The following is a 21118-nucleotide window of genomic DNA, read 5'->3' as shown; positions in this document are numbered from 1 at the left end:
TCCGCGTTACAAGGTCGCAGTAGTCGTCTTTGCTACTTTGTTGCAGTTTTGCAGGCTTCCAGCGCGGTCAGCAGTCGATTCCTTGGCAGAAGGTGAAGAGAGAGATGCAGAGGAACTCTGATGAGCTCTTGCATTCGTTATCTAAGGAATTCCCCAAAGCAGAGACCCTAAATAGCCAGAAAAGGAGGTTTGGCTACTTAGGAGAGAGGATAGGCTAGCAACACCTGAAGGAGCCTAGCAGAAGGAGTCTCTGACGTCACCTGCTGCCACTGGCCACTCAGAGCAGTCCAGTGTGCCAGCAGCACCTCTGTTTCCAAGATGGCAGAGGTCTGGAGCACACTGGAGGAGCTCTGGGCACCTCCCAGGGGAGGTGCAGGTCAGGGGAGCGGTCACTCCCCTTTCCTTTGTCCAGTTTCGCGCCAGAGCAGGGCTGAGGGATCCCTGAACCGGTGCAGACTGGCTTATGCAGAGATGGGCACCATCTGTGCCCATCAAAGCATTTCCAGAGGCTGGGGGAGGCTACTCCTCCCCAGCCCTGACACCTTTTTCCAAAGGGAGAGGGTGTAACACCCTCTCTCTGAGGAAGTGCTTTGTTCTGCCTTCCTGGGCCAGGCCTGGCTGGACCCCAGGAGGGCAGAAACCTGTCTGAGGGGTTAGCAGCAGCAGCAGCTGCAGTGGAACCCCGGGAAAGGTAGTTTGGCAGTACCCGGGTCTGAGCTAGAGACTCGGGCGATCATGGAATTGTCTCCCCAATGCCAGAATGGCATTGGGGTGACAATTCCATGATCCTAGACATGTTACATGGCCATGTTCGGAGTTACCATTGTGACGCTATACATATGTTGTGACATATGTATAGTGCACGCGTGTAATGGTGTCCCCGCACTCACAAAGTCCGGGGAATTTGCCCTGAACAATGTGGGAGCACCTTGGCTAGTGCCAGGGTGCCCACACACTAAGTAACTTAGCACCCAACCTTTACCAGGTAAAGGTTAGACATATAGGTGACTTATAAGTTACTTAAGTGCAGTGGTAAATGGCTGTGAAATAACATGGACGTTATTTCACTCAGGCTGCACTGGCAGGCCTGTGTAAGAATTGTGAGATCTCCCTATGGGTGACACAAGAAATGCTGCAGCCCATAGGGATCTCCTGGAACCCCAATACCCTGGGTACCTCAGTACCATATACTAGGGAGTTATAAGGGTGTTCCAGTATGCCAATGTAAATTGGTGAAATTGGTCACTAGCCTGTTAGTGACAATTTGGAAAGAAATGAGAGAGCATAACCACTGAGGTTCTGGTTAGCAGAGCCTCAGTGAGACAGTTAGGCATCACACAGGGAACACATACATATAGGTCACAAACTTATGAGCACTGGGGTCCTGACTAGCAGGGTCCTAGTGACACATAACAAACATACTGAAAACATAGGGTTTTCACTATGAGCACTGGGCCCTGGCTGGCAGGGTCCCAGTGAGACAGTGAAAGCACCCTGACATACACTCACAAACAGGCCAAAAGTGGGGGTAACAAGGCTAGAAAGAGGCTACTTTCCCACACCAGTGATTATGTTATTTCGCCCCAAAAGCTGTATTTCATCCCACAATTGGCACAATTGGAGAAGTGGCTCAATTTGCGGACCCAGACATATCCAGTGAGTGTTAATATGTTAGTTCTGTGTTGTGTTTGCAGCTGTTGTGTGATTGACTCCTCTGTGTCGGACACATAGCAAGGTATGATGTGCTTTCACATGATCTGATATGGGACTTGACTGGAGTTTGCCTTGTTTTTCCATATTTCAGTTGGACAATCAGTCGCGTAAAGTCACATTTTGGGAATCTAGTGCCGCGCTGTAGATAGGGTGATATTAGTTGCTACATTTATGCCAATGAAAAGTTTGGTGGTAGCTGTTTTTCACATACCCTGATTCACACAGAGCAGGGATGCCAAAGTATTACTTACAGACTTGAGCCTCCCTGTTAATTAATGAACATGTAGGACTGTATGTTTGAATTCCTAGCAGCATCGAGCTCCACATGTTGTGCTACGTTTCTGTAGCACTTGAGTAGAATGTCATAGGTGTGCATGAAGATCAAGCCCAGATGCTTGTTTGCATCTATGTGCTTGTTTTTGGAATGTTTATTAGTACCAGCAAATGATGTGGACAATTGTCCGCAATTAGGAACATAAATGTGGATGTGATTGTCCAGTGTTTGTGTCTATCCTAGTTGGAAGCCCTCCTTACCTGTGGTGGACTGACTAAACACACGGGCAGCTGTCCACAGCTTCCTGGCTGTCCTTGATATTTGAAAGTATGTGTTGCATGTTTATCTCCCCCTGAGGCACAGTGTTAGGGTTCTGAAATATGTGTACCTAGGTGAGAGGATCCCAGTGTAGAAGACAGACATGTAATTCCAACATTCATTTGTTCCGACCTGGGATACCCCCTCATGATTAGCAACTGCATACCATCCTGGCAATTCCATTTACAAATCACAGATCGTGTGGGCCTTGATTGTCATCCAGAAGATAGTCATTACTTTGCCTGTCACATGTGGAGTACTTGCAGCATTTGTTATGTGACTAATGGCATAACAACGATGCATAGATCATTTAAGTAGGTTCACACATTTTTTAGCATTGCTGTGCTGTTAGACAGGAGATTTGTAGGCTGCGTTGGCATGTACTTCCTCAAGGACAATCTATCATCTATACTGTGATTTAGGTTGTTTAAGCTAATTTTGAATATCATCAGTAGATGTATCACACAATGATATAACCATTGTTTGGCTATCTTATTTTTTACAGCTGCCAATATCGATGCCAATCAGATCCGAGAATTCCAGAGGAGGGCATTGCGTTACCACCACAATCTGGATGTGGAGTCTGGGTTCCGCAACATGGCACGGTGTTATCCTCATGAGAGAGCCACAGGGGTCTGGAGGGCATTTGCCCAAGTGGGCCATCTGTGTCCACAACAGCCGCCACCACCAGCACCACCACTCCGACCCAAGTGGCACCAAGGATGACAGCCACAGTTGCAGGTCTCTCGACATCATCCGCTCCTGGACCACTAACATCAGCTCCTGCACCACCCCCTACAAGCATGGCACCAGCACCTTCCCAACCATCCACTAGTGGCACACAGGCCACCCCTGATGCAGTCATTGACAATGCGGAATTTAAGAACATGCAACATGACATGCAACAGATGTTGCGCAGGATGGACAGGCTCCAGCAGGAGGTGTCCCACAACCGCAGGAAACTGAGTGGGATAAAAAAAGATCCTGCGGAGGGCAAACTTGTAACTGTTGGATCCTCAGCCATGATTCCCTCCCCTCCCTCCTCTTTCCTGGTTCTTATATTTAGTGGGTTTAGGGGGGTTAGTGTTAGGTTAGAATAGGTTGTTAGATTAGTTAGTTAGTATAAGTGGGTTGGGGGTGGAGGGATTATATTTTTTTATGTGTTTTATTTGTGGTGGGTGGGTGGGGTATGATGTTGGGGTTTATGTTTATACAAAAAATTAAAAAAATATATGAAAAGAATATATATATATATTTGTTTAGGATAAGATAGTATGTGTTTAGGTTAGTATAGGTTGTCCTACATGTGTCCCATCATATAAGGGGGTTGGAGGGTTCATGTTTAGAGTGTTTAGTTAAATGTGATAAGTAAGTTTAGATTAGGATAGTTAGGGCCAGTTGTGTAGTTAGTATAGGTTAAATTAGTGAAGGTGTCTCCCCTAGTTTTAGTATCCGTGTTTTACTGTTAAATAAATATTTAGGTACTCCTTTACAGTACGTGTCATATGCTTGGGGATCAGGGCCTTGGCATGGGTGAACAGTGTCAATTTAGTTTTAGCATTTGTGTTCCATCCTGCATCCAAATCGCATTATTGACATGGTTATTCCCACTTCCAATTGAGCTGTCACATTGGCAGCTACACCAAAGCTACTTCTCAATGCATCTGCATCCATTGCACCCACCACCCAAGGTTACTTTGGTCCCCAATGTGTTGTTAAGTTTGGATGTGTGCTTTCAATCAGTCATCGTTTGAGACCTGATTTGCAATCTTGGGCACTGTGGTACACCTGCCTGCATCATGATGTTCAAGTGAACCATGATAAGGTGAGTGATGTTATAATCTTATGTAGTATTGTATGCATAACTCACAGCTATCATTTCTTACATTGTACTCCCAGGTCACATATTTGTCCATACACTCGTACACATCCATTCCTGCTGTATGGTGTGTGTGTGATGCCAGTTTATAGTCAGATGTCACATACATAAAGATTGTGTAAAAGGGAATTCTTAACACATTGATTTTCTGACCAAACATCCCTTGAAGCTGACTTTTTCAGTCCAACAAAGCATTATACTGTTAGTTTTATATTTACTTTAGAAATAAGCCTCAGGAAGCGCAGATGATGATACAATCCAGAGCCCAGTGCATAGTTCTCAGCCCATATTCTTTCAAGGCAGTTGTCTTGACATTCTATGGCCATTGACATGTGACATACATCACTAATCTCCTACACGGTTGATGTGCCACATTACACAGAGACAAAGTGGTTGTGTAAGTGCTGTTTATTTTAAAATGCTGTAGTGCAATATTTACATAGTCCAGGATTGTGAGTCCCTTAGTGTGATGCATTCGATTGTGATACTACACAGGTGCAATGGGACATGTCTTTGGACATGCTGGGGTGAAGTATCATACAGTGCAGAGGAACATGATTTGCCAATGAGGTAGTGAGAGACAATCACAGAGCACAGTGTCAAAGCAAACAGTGGGCTGCAGAACAGTGCATGTGAGCAGCTGTTGCAAAACTGACATGTTGAAAACCACAGGAGCTAGGATAAAATTGCCCATTTAGCATGGACCTCTGCTACCGGGTACTCTTACGGGTGAAGGTGATCTGTTCCACGTCTTCTTGTTCTGATGTGTGTGTCGTCTCCTCTGCCCATGGTGGTGGTGGGTTAGAAGGGGAGACACACACTTCAGTGCTTGAAGACGTGGAGTCGGAAATCCCGGTAGATGCCAACTGTGTGGCTATTAAGGGCAGTACTGCAGCAAGGAGGAGCTGCTGGTTCTTAAGTATAGCGGCTACATTACTGTGGTAGGCAGCCAGATCGGCCCTGAGGGTGTCAATATTGCATTTGTACATGCAGTGAAAGGTTTGGTGTGCGAGGTGGTATGGCAACTCCCTTACTGCAGTGCTGATTTCCTTTACACTTTGTTGTAGTTCTTGCAGGAGATGTTTGTGCTTGCATGGCTGCTGCCTGTTCTGCAGATGACATCATGCACGAACGCACCCCCTCAAGGCTGGCTGCCATATTTTGCATCCCCACCCAAACCTCCTTGGCCAGCTCCCGCTGTACTCCAACTATAGTCCTCTCAAAGCTAGTGCCAGTGTCGTCAGAGTCCTCAGCTGGGTCGGAGCTGGCAGGTTGTACAATTGGGGTGGTGGGTGGGTCCTCTGGGATGGCTGCTACTTCTGTGCTCCTCCTTGTGACTGAAGGTGGGGTTTGGAGGGTTCCAAGGACATCTTGGAGGGTCTGCTGGCTGATGTTTGTCAGCTCCTCACCCATGCCATCAGGGAATTCCAGGACAGGCATATCCCCAGGAGAGCCTTCGTCCTCTGCAATGAGATATTGTACAATTAGTGTGTCTGTGTTGTGGCATTTGTAATGTGACGTGCCTGACTTCCTTTTATTTGCACATTGTGATCTTGGTTACTGTTCTATGTTCCTATCATTAATATTAGCATTCTCCCAGGTCTATGCCCCACCTGCCTGCATGTCACATGTAGTGTGGGCAGTTTGGGGACTTGTCTAAGTCACATCCTCTAGGTGAAGGTTCTGGCCAAATTGTATGTTGCCACCTTCTTGTCCTACTCAACCCTGTGTCTACTTCCATTATCATGGTGTGGCCTTCCACTTGCTGTGGGTGTTCTGATGGCACTTGCACCACACTTAAAATTTAGGAACTGACCCAGTCTCATATATTTCACATCCAACTATATGTTGCTGAGACCTAACATATACTATGTATAGCATTGGCATGGCAGGATACGGGTGTCAGCATTGGTATTGTGTACTGCTGATGTTGGAGAATGTGTGCTACATTGGATTACACTGATGGTCCTAGCAGTGTTCCATTTCCTCTAATGACTGTGCGGGTGTGTTTCACTAGCTAGACACATAAGTCCTCCCACTCAGTGCTGTTGTCTTAGCACTATGACACTTGAGATGTTGCATGGTGGCATTGCAGCTATTGTGACCCAGGCACAGGGTAGACCCTGACATGTGCAGCATGGGTATGACATTACGGCTGTGTACCTCATATTGTTTATAACAATACCTGATGTTTATAGCGACTATGGACAACGTTGTCATCCTGAACCCTCTAATTTGGGTGTCTTTGATCCATGGGCATGTAACTGTCATTAGCTACTTGACCTGCACACACAGCAGAGGTGGTAGTGGAAACTGTTGTCAATGTTAAATACCACTTGCAGATATGGCCTGAGACTGTTAATTGAGCCCTAGTTCATGTAGGGAGAATACCAGCTGTCGTGTGACAGCATGCCAGTTTTATGTTGTACCCTACCCTCCTGGACTGGCTTTGCTTTACCAACATCCTTGGCATGGCAGCATACCCCAATGCAAAGGTTGTTGGTGTAGTGTTGTGCTGTGCCCCAGGTTTGCCCTGCACAGCCCATGACCCCGAGCTGTGCCCCTTTGCCCTTTCCGCTACCTGATTATCATGGCTGACATGCATTGTGTAGGAGGTATCCCCCCCCTCTGCTTGCAATTGGCAAACAGGCATTTTTGTTCCCTATACCACTTACCCTGCATCTGTGTTGTATCCTGGTAGTTTGCGCTGTCCTGTCCTTGAATCCCTGTGACGATCTCCTCTGGGATGACGGCTGCCACTATCTCCTCCATGTGGTCCAGGGCCTCATGTGGTGTTGGACTTCCACCTCCAGTCTGCAGTGCTGCCTTCCTGTTCCTTGCCATTTTTTCCGTGGTCCTGCACTTGCAGTCATGCCAGCGTTTCTTGCACTCTGTTACTGTTCTCCGGACTTCTGTCACACTGTTGATCTTATCGACAATTTGTTGCCGATTTGCCTCTCTCCTGCCAATTAGCAATTTAGAGGTGACAAAAAGTTGTTGCTGGTGTTCTGTCACCTCTTTCACGAGTATTTCCTGCTCCTCTGCACTGAACCGACACTTTTCTTCTTCTCCCTCTCCTGGGTCTTGGGTGGGTCCTCCTGGCTAGTTCCTGGTTGGTTGTCATCTTCCTGGGGTCTCTCATAGCTTTTGTAAACCATTTAGGGTTTCCTTTGCACATTTTGCTGTGTTTGGACCGCTTTTTTACGCTATTGTGGCCAAAAAAGGCGAGTATCCGGTTTGCGACGTCGTAAACCGGATTAAAGTCATTTTCGCACATTAGCGTTGTTTATCTTTACGACGAGGCGCATTGGTTTGAGTAAAAAACAATGACTCTACCCAGTGGTTTGCCCGCCGTGCATCAAAGTATAAATTTGATGCCCGAGTGGTGCAAAGAATTGGCGTTAGGTGGCGTTAAACTTTTTGACGCAAAACTGCTTTGGCGCAGTTGTGCATCAAAAAGTATAAATATGGCCCACAGTTTTTTTTACTCAGTATGAAATTTTGACAAATTGTGTGAGCCTTGATGATCACATTTTTTACTTATTCCTTGGAACCGGTTTTGGCAGGACTCAGAGTATTTAGAATCAATTTAAAATCTTCTCTTGGACTGGATATTACCTCGGGGAGGGGAGAAGTGTCCTCTCTCATGGTCTATTCATCAAAAGGCACATTGGTGGTGAATGCGTGGCATTTGCAGCTAGGAGTGAGCTGCAGTCTAAGGTTTAAGACCTTAACCATCTGTTTGATTCTGGGCAACTCACACTTTCCCTGCTCCTCTGCCTGCATCTCAGACAATAAGCCAGCATTTTGAAACTGGCTAAATGGAAAAAAGAACAGCAAGGTTGAATTCCCTGAACTGGTCAACAGCACAGGGTTCATTAACACATTCTGCAAGGTTTATAGGCAGGTGGTTGGGTTTGCATCTCAACAGCTTCATGTGCTCCTGAAACTGCACTCTGCATGAGCGCCCTGGTGATGCAGCTCTGCCCTGCCGTCCCTGGACAAGTATTTGTACAATGCATACAACATTGAAAGAGTGGGAATTGTTGTGTATCGTCTGAAAATGTTAGAAGCTGGAGATGGGGCCAAAATAGCCCCTCACACTAGGTCTGTGCTTTAAGAAGGACGGTAGTCACCACTGAAGGACAGATCTACAAACGTAGACAGTTGGCCAGTCTACAGGATAACGATGACAGGTTTGATGGTGGTTGCCCCATCCGACAAGCTTGGACCTCTCAGGTTGGTGGGTGATGGCCCACCAAGAGAGCGGGGAGCATAGCTGACGGGCTAGAGCACCTCCTGTCCAACTTCAAATCAGTCTCTAAACTTTTTCAAATTAAACTAGACATACATGCCACAGGCCTGCCTACTTGTAAGTAAAACAAAATCCCTGTGCGCAAGCCACGTCATACTGGGACCAAATATAGTCCCTGGCATCAAAATAAAGTGGCCCCCGGGCACTCCCTGATTGCCCAAGAGGCCAGTCCAACCTTATGTGCAAGTAGGTGTGGGGCCTTGGAGGAGTTGGGCTTAGTGCAGAGACTGGCACGTCTATCCATCCCCAAACTCATTCATTAAATGGGTCCTAGCCCTTTGGCTAAGGTCCTAGGGACGTTTCTCACCCCGTGATGGAGATTGACTGCACAGGGTCTCGAGTCACAAGCTAAAATCCTGCTCTGTGAAGGGGTCTGCAGCCCATCCTTTGTGCCGCCATGTCACACCTGCTCTTCACCGGGAGAGCGCGCAGGGGCTCTTACATCACACGTGGCATCGCCTATGTTGGCAGGCCTGATGTCAGATCCGGGAGAGCGCACGCAGGGTCCCTTGCATCACCACTGGCACAGTATGATGTGCAGGCCCACCTCTGTAAATACTGAACACATTGAAGTTTGTGAGTTTGCGCCAAAGTGCAGTGAATAAAAGCCGGCGTCCCCGCGGCCCTGGCACCGTCGCCAAGGTGTGCAGCGGGATGGCTCTCTCAGGTGCGCTGAAGAAGCTGCTCGTCTGTGTCGTGATTGTCACGAAAGCTGCAGAAACCGCGGATCCTGCTGTAGAGAATGGTTTCCCGCCGCTTTGGGGCGAGATCTCCGGAGACCTTAACGCTTTCAGACAGGAAAATAATCACCCAGTCATTGATCCGTGGAAGTATCATGACAGAATGGGAATGCACAAGATTCTGCTAAGGTCCACTCACAAGTATTTCATCGATATGGGGTTGACAGAATCTGACAACATGTTATGGAGTCTTCCCATGCAATTAGCCTGGCAGTTTGTCACAGGTAAGAATTCTGAAAACAGGAAATATTTAGGAGAAAGTCGGAGTTGTTGAACTGCCCTGTTTATTTCAGGGATGTAACCCCTTCCCTGCCAGGCCTTTTCCCCCTCCTGTGCCGAGCCTTTTTTTGTCTATTTGGGGCAGTTCGCGCTTAGGCTCTATAACTTTTTGTCCACATAAGCTACCCACGCTAAATTTGCGTCCTTTTTTTCCAACATCCTAGGGATTCTAGAGGTACCCACACTTTGTGGGTTCCCCTGAAGGAGACCAAGAAATTAGCCAAAATACAGTGAAATGTTAGTTTTTTTAAAAAAAATGGGAAAAAAAGGGCTGCAGAAGGCAGCTCATGCTTTTTTCCCTGAAAATGGCATCAACAAAGGGTTTGCAGTGGCAAGATCACCATCTTCCCAGCTTTCAGGAACAGGCATACTTGAATTGGAAAACCCCATTGTTCAATACAATTTTGACATTTTACTGGGACATACCCCATTTTTACTATTTATTGTGCTTTTAGCCTCCTTCCAGTTAGTGACCAAAATGGGTGAGAAACCAATGCTGGATCCCAGAGAGCTAAACATATCTGAAAAGTAGACAAAGTTCTGAGCAAAGGGGTAATTTGTGTAGATCCTACAAGTGTTTCCTTCAGAAAATAACAGCTGAAATAAAAAAATATTGAAATTGAGGTGAAAAAAACAGCCAAGGGGTTGCTTCCCTTGCGTGAAATTCACGTAAACAAAAAAAAACTCCCTGGTGTCTAGTGGTTTCTGACCCCCTTGGGGGCAGATTGGCCTCATAAAAATAGGCACTTCTGCCCCCAAGAGGTCAAAAATGGCCTAAATATAATTTACCCCCTAGGGGAGCTCTCCGTGCATGACATTGGCGCAAAAAAAAAGATTCCCAGTGCCTAGTGATTTCTGCCCCCCTTGGGGGCAGATTGACCTGAAATCGGCCGCTCTGCCACCAAAGGGGGCAGAAATGGCTTAAATACAATTTGCCCCTCCAGGGGAGTGACCCTTGCCTAAGGGGTCGCTCACCATTTGTAAAACAACAACAACAAAAAAATCCCCAGTGCCTACTGGTTTCTGCCCCCCTTGGGGGCAGATCGGCCTATTTAAAATAGGCTGATCTGCCCCCCAGGGGCGCAGAAATGGCCTAAAATAAATTTGCCCCCCAGGGGAATGACCCTTGCCTAAGGGGTTGCTCCCCTTGCGTGAAATTCACGTAAAAAAAAAACTCCCTGGTATCTAGTGGTTTCTGACCCCCTTGGGGGCAGATTGGCCTCATAAAAATAGGCAGATCTGCCCCCAAGGGAGGCAGAAATGGCCTAACTTATATTTAGGCCCACTAGGGGAGCGACCCTTGCCTAAGGGGTCGCTCCCCACCTCTAAAAAAACAAAAACAAAAAAAAAATGATCCCTGGTGCCTAGAGGTTTCTGCCCCCCTGGGGGCAAAAAAGGCCTGTGTCTAGTGGGCGTTTTAGCAGCCGGATTGCTTGCAATCAGGCTGCTAAAACACTCAGAGAGACTTCAAAGGGAAGGAAATACATTTCCTTCCCTTTGAAGCCTCTCCGGCCACCTCCAAGTTATCGGAAGAGAAATGCTTTGCACTTCTCTTCCGATCGCATGGGAGGAGGCCTCTGTGATACCGTGTGATCGCACGCTGACATCACAGGGGGAGCTGGGGGGGTCGGGGTGGAAGAGGAAGGGCTTCCCCTTCCATCCCTGCCTTGGGGGGCTGGGGGGAACCCCACAGAGGGAGCGCTAGCGCTCCCTCTGGGCTCTGTGCCCAGGACGTAATGGTTACGTCCTGGGCACACAAGCACTGTGCCTCAGGACGTAACCATTACGTCCTGGGCACAGAAGGGGGTAAGGTGCCCTCTGCCAGCTCTTTCTAGTCTTCATTACACGTTCGAGAGTAATTTCTATATTTCACTCTCCTTTAAACCAAATAAAGGCGAGTGCGTGTTCTCTTTGTTTTCCATCCATTCACTAGCACGTGGCACATGCCCATGTCATGTTAGATGACTTAGCAGTTACCATTCTGAGCACGGACCTGGAAGTCCTGGTTCCCAAAAGCAGGCCGGTTGGAGTCAGTACGCGCCATGCTGGGCTCTTGCAGCTCTACAGAGTGGATGTATGTTTCGATGCCAGTGAGTTATATTATGATGTGTTAATTTACATTTTATGACGTTGTATTACCTTTTTAAATAGTATATTTACCTGCAAGAAATGCACTTGTTTTGGAAAGTGCCAAGCATTAGCAGCTCATCAATTCATGATGTATGTTTTCCTTTCCATTTATGAGAAAACACTGCATGCGGTAGAATTCAAATTAAAAAGTTGACAAAAAGTGAGCTGCTCGTGCCTGACACGACAAAGTGACACCTTGGGGATTACGATGTGCCCACAGACTGCACACTGAGGTGTGCACCGAGTGTGTGCCATTCTGTCCCCCCGCTCCATATTACGCAGTGCAGCTGTAACCCACACAGCCCTTGCCCCTGAGTTGTGCATCACCTACTTCTATCCAGATACCCAGGAGCGCGTTATCAATATATTACGCACTGCAGCGCAGCGGGTCACCTTGATGCGCTATGTGATGGGGAAAGGGCAGGAATGCGCCACACTTAACATCGCACAGCCCACTCCTGTCTTCTCCCCGTGCAGGTGCACAATGTGCTGCCTAGCCCCATCGCAGGTACCTTCACACCATGAAGCATGGGTGCCTGTGTTGTGAGCAGGATTGCTTTTGTGTAGGAAGGGGCAGTATGCGTAGGAAGAGGAAGTAACAAGGAGAACTAAAGATATTTATTCTGGCTACACCTCCCCTAGGGAGGCGTAGGTTTTTTAGGTATTTCCCATGTCTACCAGTGATGGTAAATCTGGGATTGCACAAAAAAACATTGATGGATGCATAGGAACAACCGTGCTCCACGCATGGAACTGCTTCCCACAGCCTTTTGTGCTGGTGTGCATTACTCTGTACTTCTCAAGCCAAGCAAGACCACTCAACGTGGCCCTGTCTGGCTTGATAAATATGCCTTAAAAGTTGAATCACTCTTGCACCCCAAAGTGTGGTGCAGAGCGAACCAACTCTGATAAATATGGCCCACAATATCTGATGGTAACCTTATTCATTACACCCAGTTCTCAGCTGATGCACAGAATCTGTCGCGCCGCACCACGCGGCGCGAGCCGATCATTCGGCTCGCGCCGCACAGCGCGTCCTCAGGACGCGGCATGCCCGAGCCTTCTGTGCACCTCACGAGGCCCCAGATTTTGCTTGGGGCCTCGCTCTGCTTTTCCTTGTGTTCCTGGTGCCCCCTGACCCCTCCTTACCTGTTCTTTTTTCTTCCTTTCTTCTTTTCTTCTTGGGGCATTTTTGTTGTACTTTCTTTATGTTTTTTCCCCCTTCCCATGTTACCTTTCTCTTCCCAGCATTCCTAGTTCCTTATTCTCTATGGTTCCTACTCTATTCTGTTCTATGTACTTTTACCTATCTAAGATGGTGTCCTTTTACTTCCTGTTGGTCATTTCCTGTTTCTTAGTATTTAAGGGTCCTGTTTTCTTCCTTTCCTTGCGCTGCAACACTTTCTGCTCTGATTGTGTCTTCGCTCCTGATTATTTGCCTTCGGTTCTGAATCTCGTCAAGATTAGCGTTTACCTGCATTTTGTCTCTTTTTGATTCCTGGTTTTTTGTTCTTGTTTCAGGAATCAACTTTTTGGAGGTTTTTTCCCCTTTCAGGGTTTTTTTCCCTCTGGCGCTATTTCTGAAAGGCACAGTCTGTTCTTGGCGTTACCATTGCCTACAGCACCGTGGCTACTAGAAAGAGTCGGCCCTTTCTGGGCCAAAGCCGATCTTTCTGGTGGCCTACCTGGAAGTCGGATATTGAAAGATACGTTCAGGCTTGTCCCATATGTGCTCAGGTCAAGATTTCCCGTACCAGACCTGCAGGATTACTACAGCCTTTGCCTGTTCCACCAGCTCCATGGCATACTATTTCTACTGACTTCATGTGTTCACTTCCACCATCAGCAGGAAACCGGGTTATCATGGTCACTGTAGATTCCTTTACTAAAATGGCTCACTTCACTGCCCTAAAAAAGTTACCTACATCCCAAGAATTAAGCCAGATATTTATCGACCATATTTTCCGTCTCCATGGACTTCCACATACCATTGTATCTGACAGAGGACCTCAGTATATTTCCCGGTTTTGGAAATATTTTTGCAAGACACTAAATATCAATATAGCACTATCATCCGGTTTCCATCCTCAGACCAATGGACAGACTGAGCGTCTGAACCAAGGATTATAGCAATACCTTCGCTGTTTTTGTAATTCTACCCAAAGCAACTGGAACACTTATCTCCCTATTGCTGAATTTTCCTACAACAATACTGTCCATAGTGCCTCCAAAGTCACTCCTTTTTTCTGTTCCTATGGTTATCATCCTACCTCTTTTCCTACTTCTCCTCGATCTACCTCTCCTCTGCCTGCGATTACTTCTTTTTCCAAACGTCTTCAACAAATCCATAGACTAATTCCATCTAATTTATTAAACACCAAGAGATATATGAAGAAGATCGCAGATAAGAAACGTGGACCCACTCCAGATTATCACCCTCAAGATAAAGTCTGGCTTTCCTCCAAATTCTTGCCCTCACGCCTTTCTCTAAATAAGTTCACACCTCGCTATTACGGGCCTTTCCGTATTCTTCAGTTGATTAATCCTGTCACTGTTCGTCTTCGCTTACCTCATACTTGGAAAATTCATCCAGTCTTGCATGTTTCCCAGCTCAAACCTTATACACCTGATCCTTTCTCTCGTCAGTTTCCTTGTCCTCCTCCTGTGTTGGTGAATGATGTACCTGAATATGAAGTTCAAGAAATTTGTGACTCTCGCCTTTTTCACAAATGTCTTCAGTATTTGATTCACTGGAAGGGATATCCTCTTAGTGAATGCTCTTGGGAAGATGCATCTTCTGTTCACGCACCTCTTCTGATTTCTCGTTTTCACCGTTTGTTTCCCCTCAAGCCTGGGCCTTCGGGGGGGGGACCTACTGTCGCGCCGCACCACGCGGCGCGAGCCAAGCATTCGGCTCGCGCCGCACAGCGCGTCCTCAGGACGCGGCGCGCCCTGAGCCTTCTGTGCACCTCACGAGGCCCCAGATTTTGCTTGGGGCCTCGCTCTGCTTTTCCTTGCGTTCCTGGTGCCCCCTGACCCCTCCTTACCTGTGCCTACAGCACCGTGGCTACTAGAAAGAGTTGCCCCTTTCTGGGCCAAAGCCGAACACTCAAGACCCACGCCACTCGGTCTGCGGATTCCAGGCGTAAGCAGCACGTGAGTCGTGACAGAATCATGTACCTTAAAAAACACCAAATGCTCCCATAGGTCACATCTGACAGTGAAGCCACTAGCTACTACAATCTATGCTGTCCTGAACTGCATCACTAATGGCTGATCTAATGCGCATCACTCGTGCTTTGTACACATGGAACTGCACTCCTCTGATGTGTAGCATTAAAGCTTTCTACACATCAGACTGCACTCCTCGGATGTGCTTCATCGCTGCCTCCTGCTGCATAGTGTAGTGTAAAGTGCTTGTCTATGCCTGCTGGTGCCTGTATATGTGTTGGTATATATGTGAGGGTGTCAGTAGACTATTAACAAGGGTATGTTCAGAATGGTTAATATGTGCATATATGCCTATATGGTGAGTGTCTCTTTGTGCAAGCACCAAAATGGGGGGCATTTGATTTTTCTGGCTATTCCCTTAGGTGTGATGCTACAAACACTCCCAAATTATAAAGCTATGTCCTACACTGTAGAGGATATGCTAAAACTATTCATATATAAAAAGGCTTGCAGAGTTATTTTGGAGTCTATGGGACAGATGTATGTAGGTTTGGGTTTGTGAATTCCTAATAGTCAATCTTAGTGATTTGCTGTTAGGAAATCGCAAACTGGGCTGCATAACAGTGTGTTTTACACTGTTTGCAATTCCCAATAGGGATGCAAGTGACCTACCTCATCAATATTCATGAGGCAGGTCACAATTTGAGAACTCATTGGGTATAGCTGCACTCACAGGGATGGTGGCCTGCTGGGGTGAGCAGACCACCATGTCTGTCACTTCTTTTTTTTAAAAAGCAGTTTAAAAAAAAAAACAGGATGCATTTCAAACAAAAAAATGAAAAGTTTTCTTTTCATTTTTTCAGAGAAGGCAGTGATCCGTGGGACCATACCTGCTCTGAAAAAGTATTTTCACTTCCATTCAGAAAGGAGTTGTGGTCTTGGGGTGACCCTTTTCCATTTGTGAATGGGTTACCACAAACTTGAAGTTGGTGGTAATTGCAATAGTTTTTCATCTGCATTCACAATCACAAAACTATTTTACTTCCTCCTCTGACTTGCTATGAGGAAGGGACACTCTTGGCTCGCCCCTTCCTAATAGCGACTTGCAAACCTATTTTGAGAGTTAGTAACATGTTACATGGGGAAAAGCCATTTCCGGTCTCAAATAGCCCATATATATGTCCCAGATTTACGAAGTCTTTGTGCTGGATTTGCATCACAAAACTGACACAAAACAATGTGAAGTTTTCAATTGGGAATTACTTTCAAGGAGAGTATACCAAAAGATACTTAAGGTAGTGCTGTGCACTACATTTTACTATTTTCAGTTATGGGAGTGAACTCTGGGTGTTATATGGACATTCTGTGCAGACACCCATGTTTTTGTTGTTAAGCTGATAACTAATAAAAATGGTTGATAACGATTTGTGCCAAACAGGTATGCCTCCCTCAGGTGGGTGTAAAATTGTTCCAACACGTCGGCTGTGATGTACAGCATGCATACAAAGTAGGAAAAGTTGTGAACTATTACATTGTATTTTTTACTGAAATGATATCCTTCCAGTACAGGACTATGCTGGATAGCATTGACGGCCACGTTCTAAATCAGGCCCATGGTCTCAGTCTGTTTGTTCCCTTTCACACAATACAGCACAGCAATGTTGTCTGCTGTACTATGTTACACGAAAACTTTATTACTTTGGCTTTAAATACATACGGATGTCTGAGTTGCAACTTCCAGTGCTTATACAAACACCTAAGGGAAGTTTTATGAGTGGTTTGCTCCATGCTTGCACCATGCAAAGTAGTACATGCCTGGCACAAACCACTATGTCATATTTTTTAAGCCACGCAAAGCCACTTTGTGTGTCTTTGAAAGGCTTAAAAAATATGGAGGAAGGCAAGGCAACACAAATTACTGTGTTGCCTTACTCTGCACAAGGGCCGTGTGAGAAATCATCCTTTTGGCCCTGATCACCCTCATTTTTGGACTGATGCTGGTGGTTACTGACTCTGATTGTGCTCTGGACTCTGCTAACCAGGCCCAGGGAGGGCAGGTGCTCTGGTTACAAGGTCATTATCATCAAGATACTTTATTCAGATGTATTGAGCCATAAAAGTCACAGAAATGACAAAAGAGACAGAGCATTTAAAATAAACAGTAAAATACAGACATCATGAGACTAAAAACGTACTTCAATATCCAGCGTACCTTCATTGCACTGAATACAAAACTTCAAACAGCATATATGACCATTTCTTTACCTAACTGGTGCAAATAAGCAAAAGCAGCAGCATGTGACGACATAATGTGCATAATACTGGGCACAGAAACTGTCTTCTTTGAACAGAATAAAAAGAGCAAAACAGTACAAAGTGCAATGTGCTTTGTTCCACTGACATTTCACAGTGACAAGGAGGGAGAGAAGGAAACTAAGTGCCTTTTTGGGGAAAAGCCTCCAAAAATGAATTGTTTTAAGGTAAAACCTTGTCAATAACAATGTATGTCTTTCATTGGAGGTGAGCGGTAAGTAAAGTGTTGTGTGTGCTGGGAGATCATGAGGACTACTGACAGCCACACCATGTGTGGAATCAAGCCGTGCTGATCAGTGTATCGTTTGAAAAGTTCTTTATTTGCCTAGAGGAGATGGAAACTAAACTGTGGGGGTTATTATAAAAAGCAGGGGCACCCAGCCTTTCAAATGTTTTAATGTATTTAAACCACAGGATATCTTGATTTTTATCAAGGGTTATACAATCCCTTATTATAATTTTGCATAATTGTTCACCAGGGTTTCTCCATATCCTATGCCACAGCAAAAAAGGCTGCAGCCTAATGGAATCTTCTGTGTTAGAGAGCCCAACCTCTTCATGACAGAAAATAACTCGGGTGGACTGCGGGACTGCCGGCAACCTTCTTAAAAACATGTTTCCAATTATTTGCAGGGCTCTACAATTCACATGGCCCCATACTCCAGCCCCAAACGTGGTTAGCGGCATGCATTTACTTTACAGCATATTTCTCTCACCGGCTTATGGCCCAACCACTTAGAGAATCTAAAAACAGCATCTATTGCCCATTGAAACTATTTCACTATCACATTAAGTAAAACTTCCAACTGAGGTCTACATCAAATGGGATCCCAATGTAAGTAAAAACTCAGTAAAAACCTTTTGATCTTTGAAAGTTTTGGGCCACACATCATCACAAAGGACTCAGAGTGATTTGTCCTAAGGCCTAAGCTATCCATGAAATTATTAAAAGCATCTAAAAGAAGCTGTAGGACGTTGGCTGTTAGAGCAATGAGGACAGCATTGTCTGTGTAAAGCAGAACAAGTATTTCTCTGGAATTCACCTTTCAAATATCTTTTCCAGCTGTAGTCAAATATTCCCCCAAGGAGTTAATATGAATTAAAAATAAAAAAGGGTTCAGGACACAAGCTTGTCTTACCCCAATGAGTGACGGAAACTCTTCTGTAAGATCCCCTCCCTAGCTGGAGCAGACTCTAAATTTTGTCTGACCATGAAGCCTACTAATGAGGGAAACAATGGCACTGTCAATCCCCACGTTCAGCATAGTGGACCATAACTTTGAATGTTCTACTGTATCAAAGGTGCATGTTAAGTCCATGAGGGACACAACCTTTCTAAGGCTTAGTATACTTTTGAATGACTGGGGAGAGATTTGAAGACTGCTCCCCTGTCCCCATGCTACGGCGAAAACCAAACTGTAAGTCAGAAAGTCCCCGCATCTCTATTGCCCAGGTTTACAATTTGCACTGTATGACTCTACCCAAGATCTTTAACATAGTGTCCAAAAGAGAAATGGGGCGATAACAATGGGGTGAGATCTTATCTCCTTTTTTGAATATGACAACAATTATAGCCTCCTGTCAGGATTTAACCAGGGTCCTTGTATTGCCCTTATAATAATGTTAGTTAATAAAGGAGTCCAGAAAATATTTTAAAACACCTATTGGGTCCCGGGCCCTTGACCGAAGGGCTACTCTCAATGGCTGAGGTGACATCTAGAACTGTAATTGCACTACAAAGTGCATAACTGCAACCTTGTTCAAAGAGAAATTTCTTATTGGGGCCCAAAATGGGCATCCGGGCCAAAGACATTAGAAAAATAATTCACTCATTCTTTGCTAGTAATTACACAATCAACTTTTGGTTCAACCTCAGCCAAAGGGTTATACACATTTATCACCTGCCAGAAACTTTGAGAGTCTTTCTGGTCACTGGCTGTTCTCAGACCCTCTCAGGCTTTTACCCTGATTTCAACCTTCCTTTTATGGATTGCCTCCTGATAGAGTTTCTTAACCTCAGCTTTTTCCGCGTAGGCCTGCGGACAATTTTTTAAAGCAAGTTTTAGAAGCTTATGGCATTTGGAGCAGGAGCTGTGATACCAACTCGGGTTAGCCCCACTTTGTTGGGTCACTGTAGTAAGTTTATCAGCCATGCAGCTGTTTAAACTTGTGTATGCAGTTATAACTTCTGTGTGATTAATATCCTCACGCAAAATTGTGTCAATGTCTAATTGGTTGTGTGGTAACAAATCTATATGGAAGGCTTCCTTGACTACCTTCTTCTATTTAATACTCAAACCTTTATTGATGCTGTATTCTATCGGGTGAGGAGTTATATGTGTCTCCTTCTCTGAGGCTAACTTGAGTTCCACAGTCAGTGGATTATGATTACTCAAACATGAAGCCTTGACTTTGCACAAGACTACTGCTGATAGTAATGGCCTAGTAATGAGTACATGATCAATAAAATAATTCAATTTTGATCCTATGAAAGTGGGAGTTTTTAGCGTACTCGACTACGAGTGATCTAAAAGTGACATCAAAATATGAGCAGAGATCACCCTATTCAGTGAGTTGGCATAGGGCCTGTGCTTAAAATGTGCAATACCATGATTACATTCATCACAAATACCACATATTGAGGTTTCACTAAAAGTACAAACTTCAATATTAAAATCTCCTACCCAGACCATTACCACCCCTTTAACATGAGCACTCTGGATTTTGTGAAATACTCAACCAAATCATCCACAATGCTGGTCTCTGTAAATTCAAAAATATTATGGTAAAACCGAAACCATATCAAAATGCCATTGTAAAGTGATCTATAACACATGATAGAATGAGAAAATAGCCTTTTCAGAAACATTAGCATCCACCAAAGAGACAGACACAAAAGTTGTTAAGCCCCCCTAAGCCCGTCCTGAAGTAGACAGGGTGGCAGTCACACAATAAGTGACAAAACCGTTAATGTAAGGGGTGTCCGCTAGCCATGTCTCTTGACAACAAATGATGTGGTAAGGTCTACTATATTTAGCCAGTCTGGCGAGTACTGCATTGTGCAGAGACCAGCAACATCCCAAGATATTACACACAGTGTACCAACCAGCTCCAGAGGATCGCTCAGAGAGAGTGTTAAGAGCAAAAAATTAGGGCACAGATTTAAAAGGGCTCAGCGCCTCCTTGCACCACATTAGCATCTTTTTTATGCTAATGTGGCCCAACAAGGCCAAATTTGCCACGCCAGATTTACAAAGTGGCGCAATGCACACATTGTGTCACTTTGTAACCACTTACTCCACATTATGCCAGCGCCAGGCATAATGTTTAAAAGGGGGGCATTCTCCCGTTAGGTGGACTGCAAAAATGAGATTCCACTGCGTCATTTTTTGTGGCTACTTTTAATGCCTGCTCAGAGCATCAACAATTTTAACGCTATTGTCACCTATCCTGCGCCTTGGTACACCATATTTTAAATACAGTGCACACATGGTGGCGGTGGGGGGGCTAAGGGGCACAAGAAAAGTGACACTGCATTGGATGAAGCAGACACTTTTCTTAAATCTGCCCCTAAATCTTTCCTCCGGGCCGCATCCCCTGTTTGGCAGTCAATCTAATTGCTCCAGAGAAGACAGGGTATCAAACCTGTTGGAAAGGGGGAGGAGGAGATTGTAATGCAGATTATAAGACACTGAATTGTACCTTAATGCAGCAGGCTGAGGGCCGTGGCTCCAGTAGGCCAGGAGCAAATGCACACGAATAGAGTAGAAAACGCCCAACGGGTAAGGTTTAATACCTTCCTGATTGCTTGTATTGCAAAAAAGGGAGTGCAAAAGAGCGTGAACTAAGATAGGTCTTCTGAAATATATTATCACACAGCCTCCCTTTAAAGTTTTGGCCAATGGACCAATCCAAGCAACCCTCCTTGTGGAGGCAATGTCCCCTGAAAGATCACAGGGCCTGCACATATGGGTTCCCAGTCAAAG

At 45.5% G+C, this 21118-nt stretch overlaps 1 protein-coding gene across 1 annotated transcript in view; it reads left to right on the top strand.

Moving 5' to 3' along the window:
- Positions 1-9143: 9143 nt before the first annotated feature.
- Positions 9144-21118, top strand: part of LOC138297194 (protein LEG1 homolog) — an 87307-nt gene continuing 75332 nt past the window's right edge. Inside the window, exon 1 of the mRNA XM_069236683.1 lies at positions 9144-9463. Within this exon, the coding sequence (XP_069092784.1) occupies positions 9154-9463 (310 nt within the window). The 5' untranslated portion in view covers positions 9144-9153. The remainder of the gene's footprint in view (positions 9464-21118) is intronic.

The sequence above is a fragment of the Pleurodeles waltl genome, chromosome 5, assembly GCF_031143425.1.
Source record: "Pleurodeles waltl isolate 20211129_DDA chromosome 5, aPleWal1.hap1.20221129, whole genome shotgun sequence".
Taxonomy (NCBI): Eukaryota; Metazoa; Chordata; class Amphibia; order Caudata; family Salamandridae; genus Pleurodeles; species Pleurodeles waltl.
This window is presented reverse-complemented; position numbering and strand designations above follow the sequence as displayed.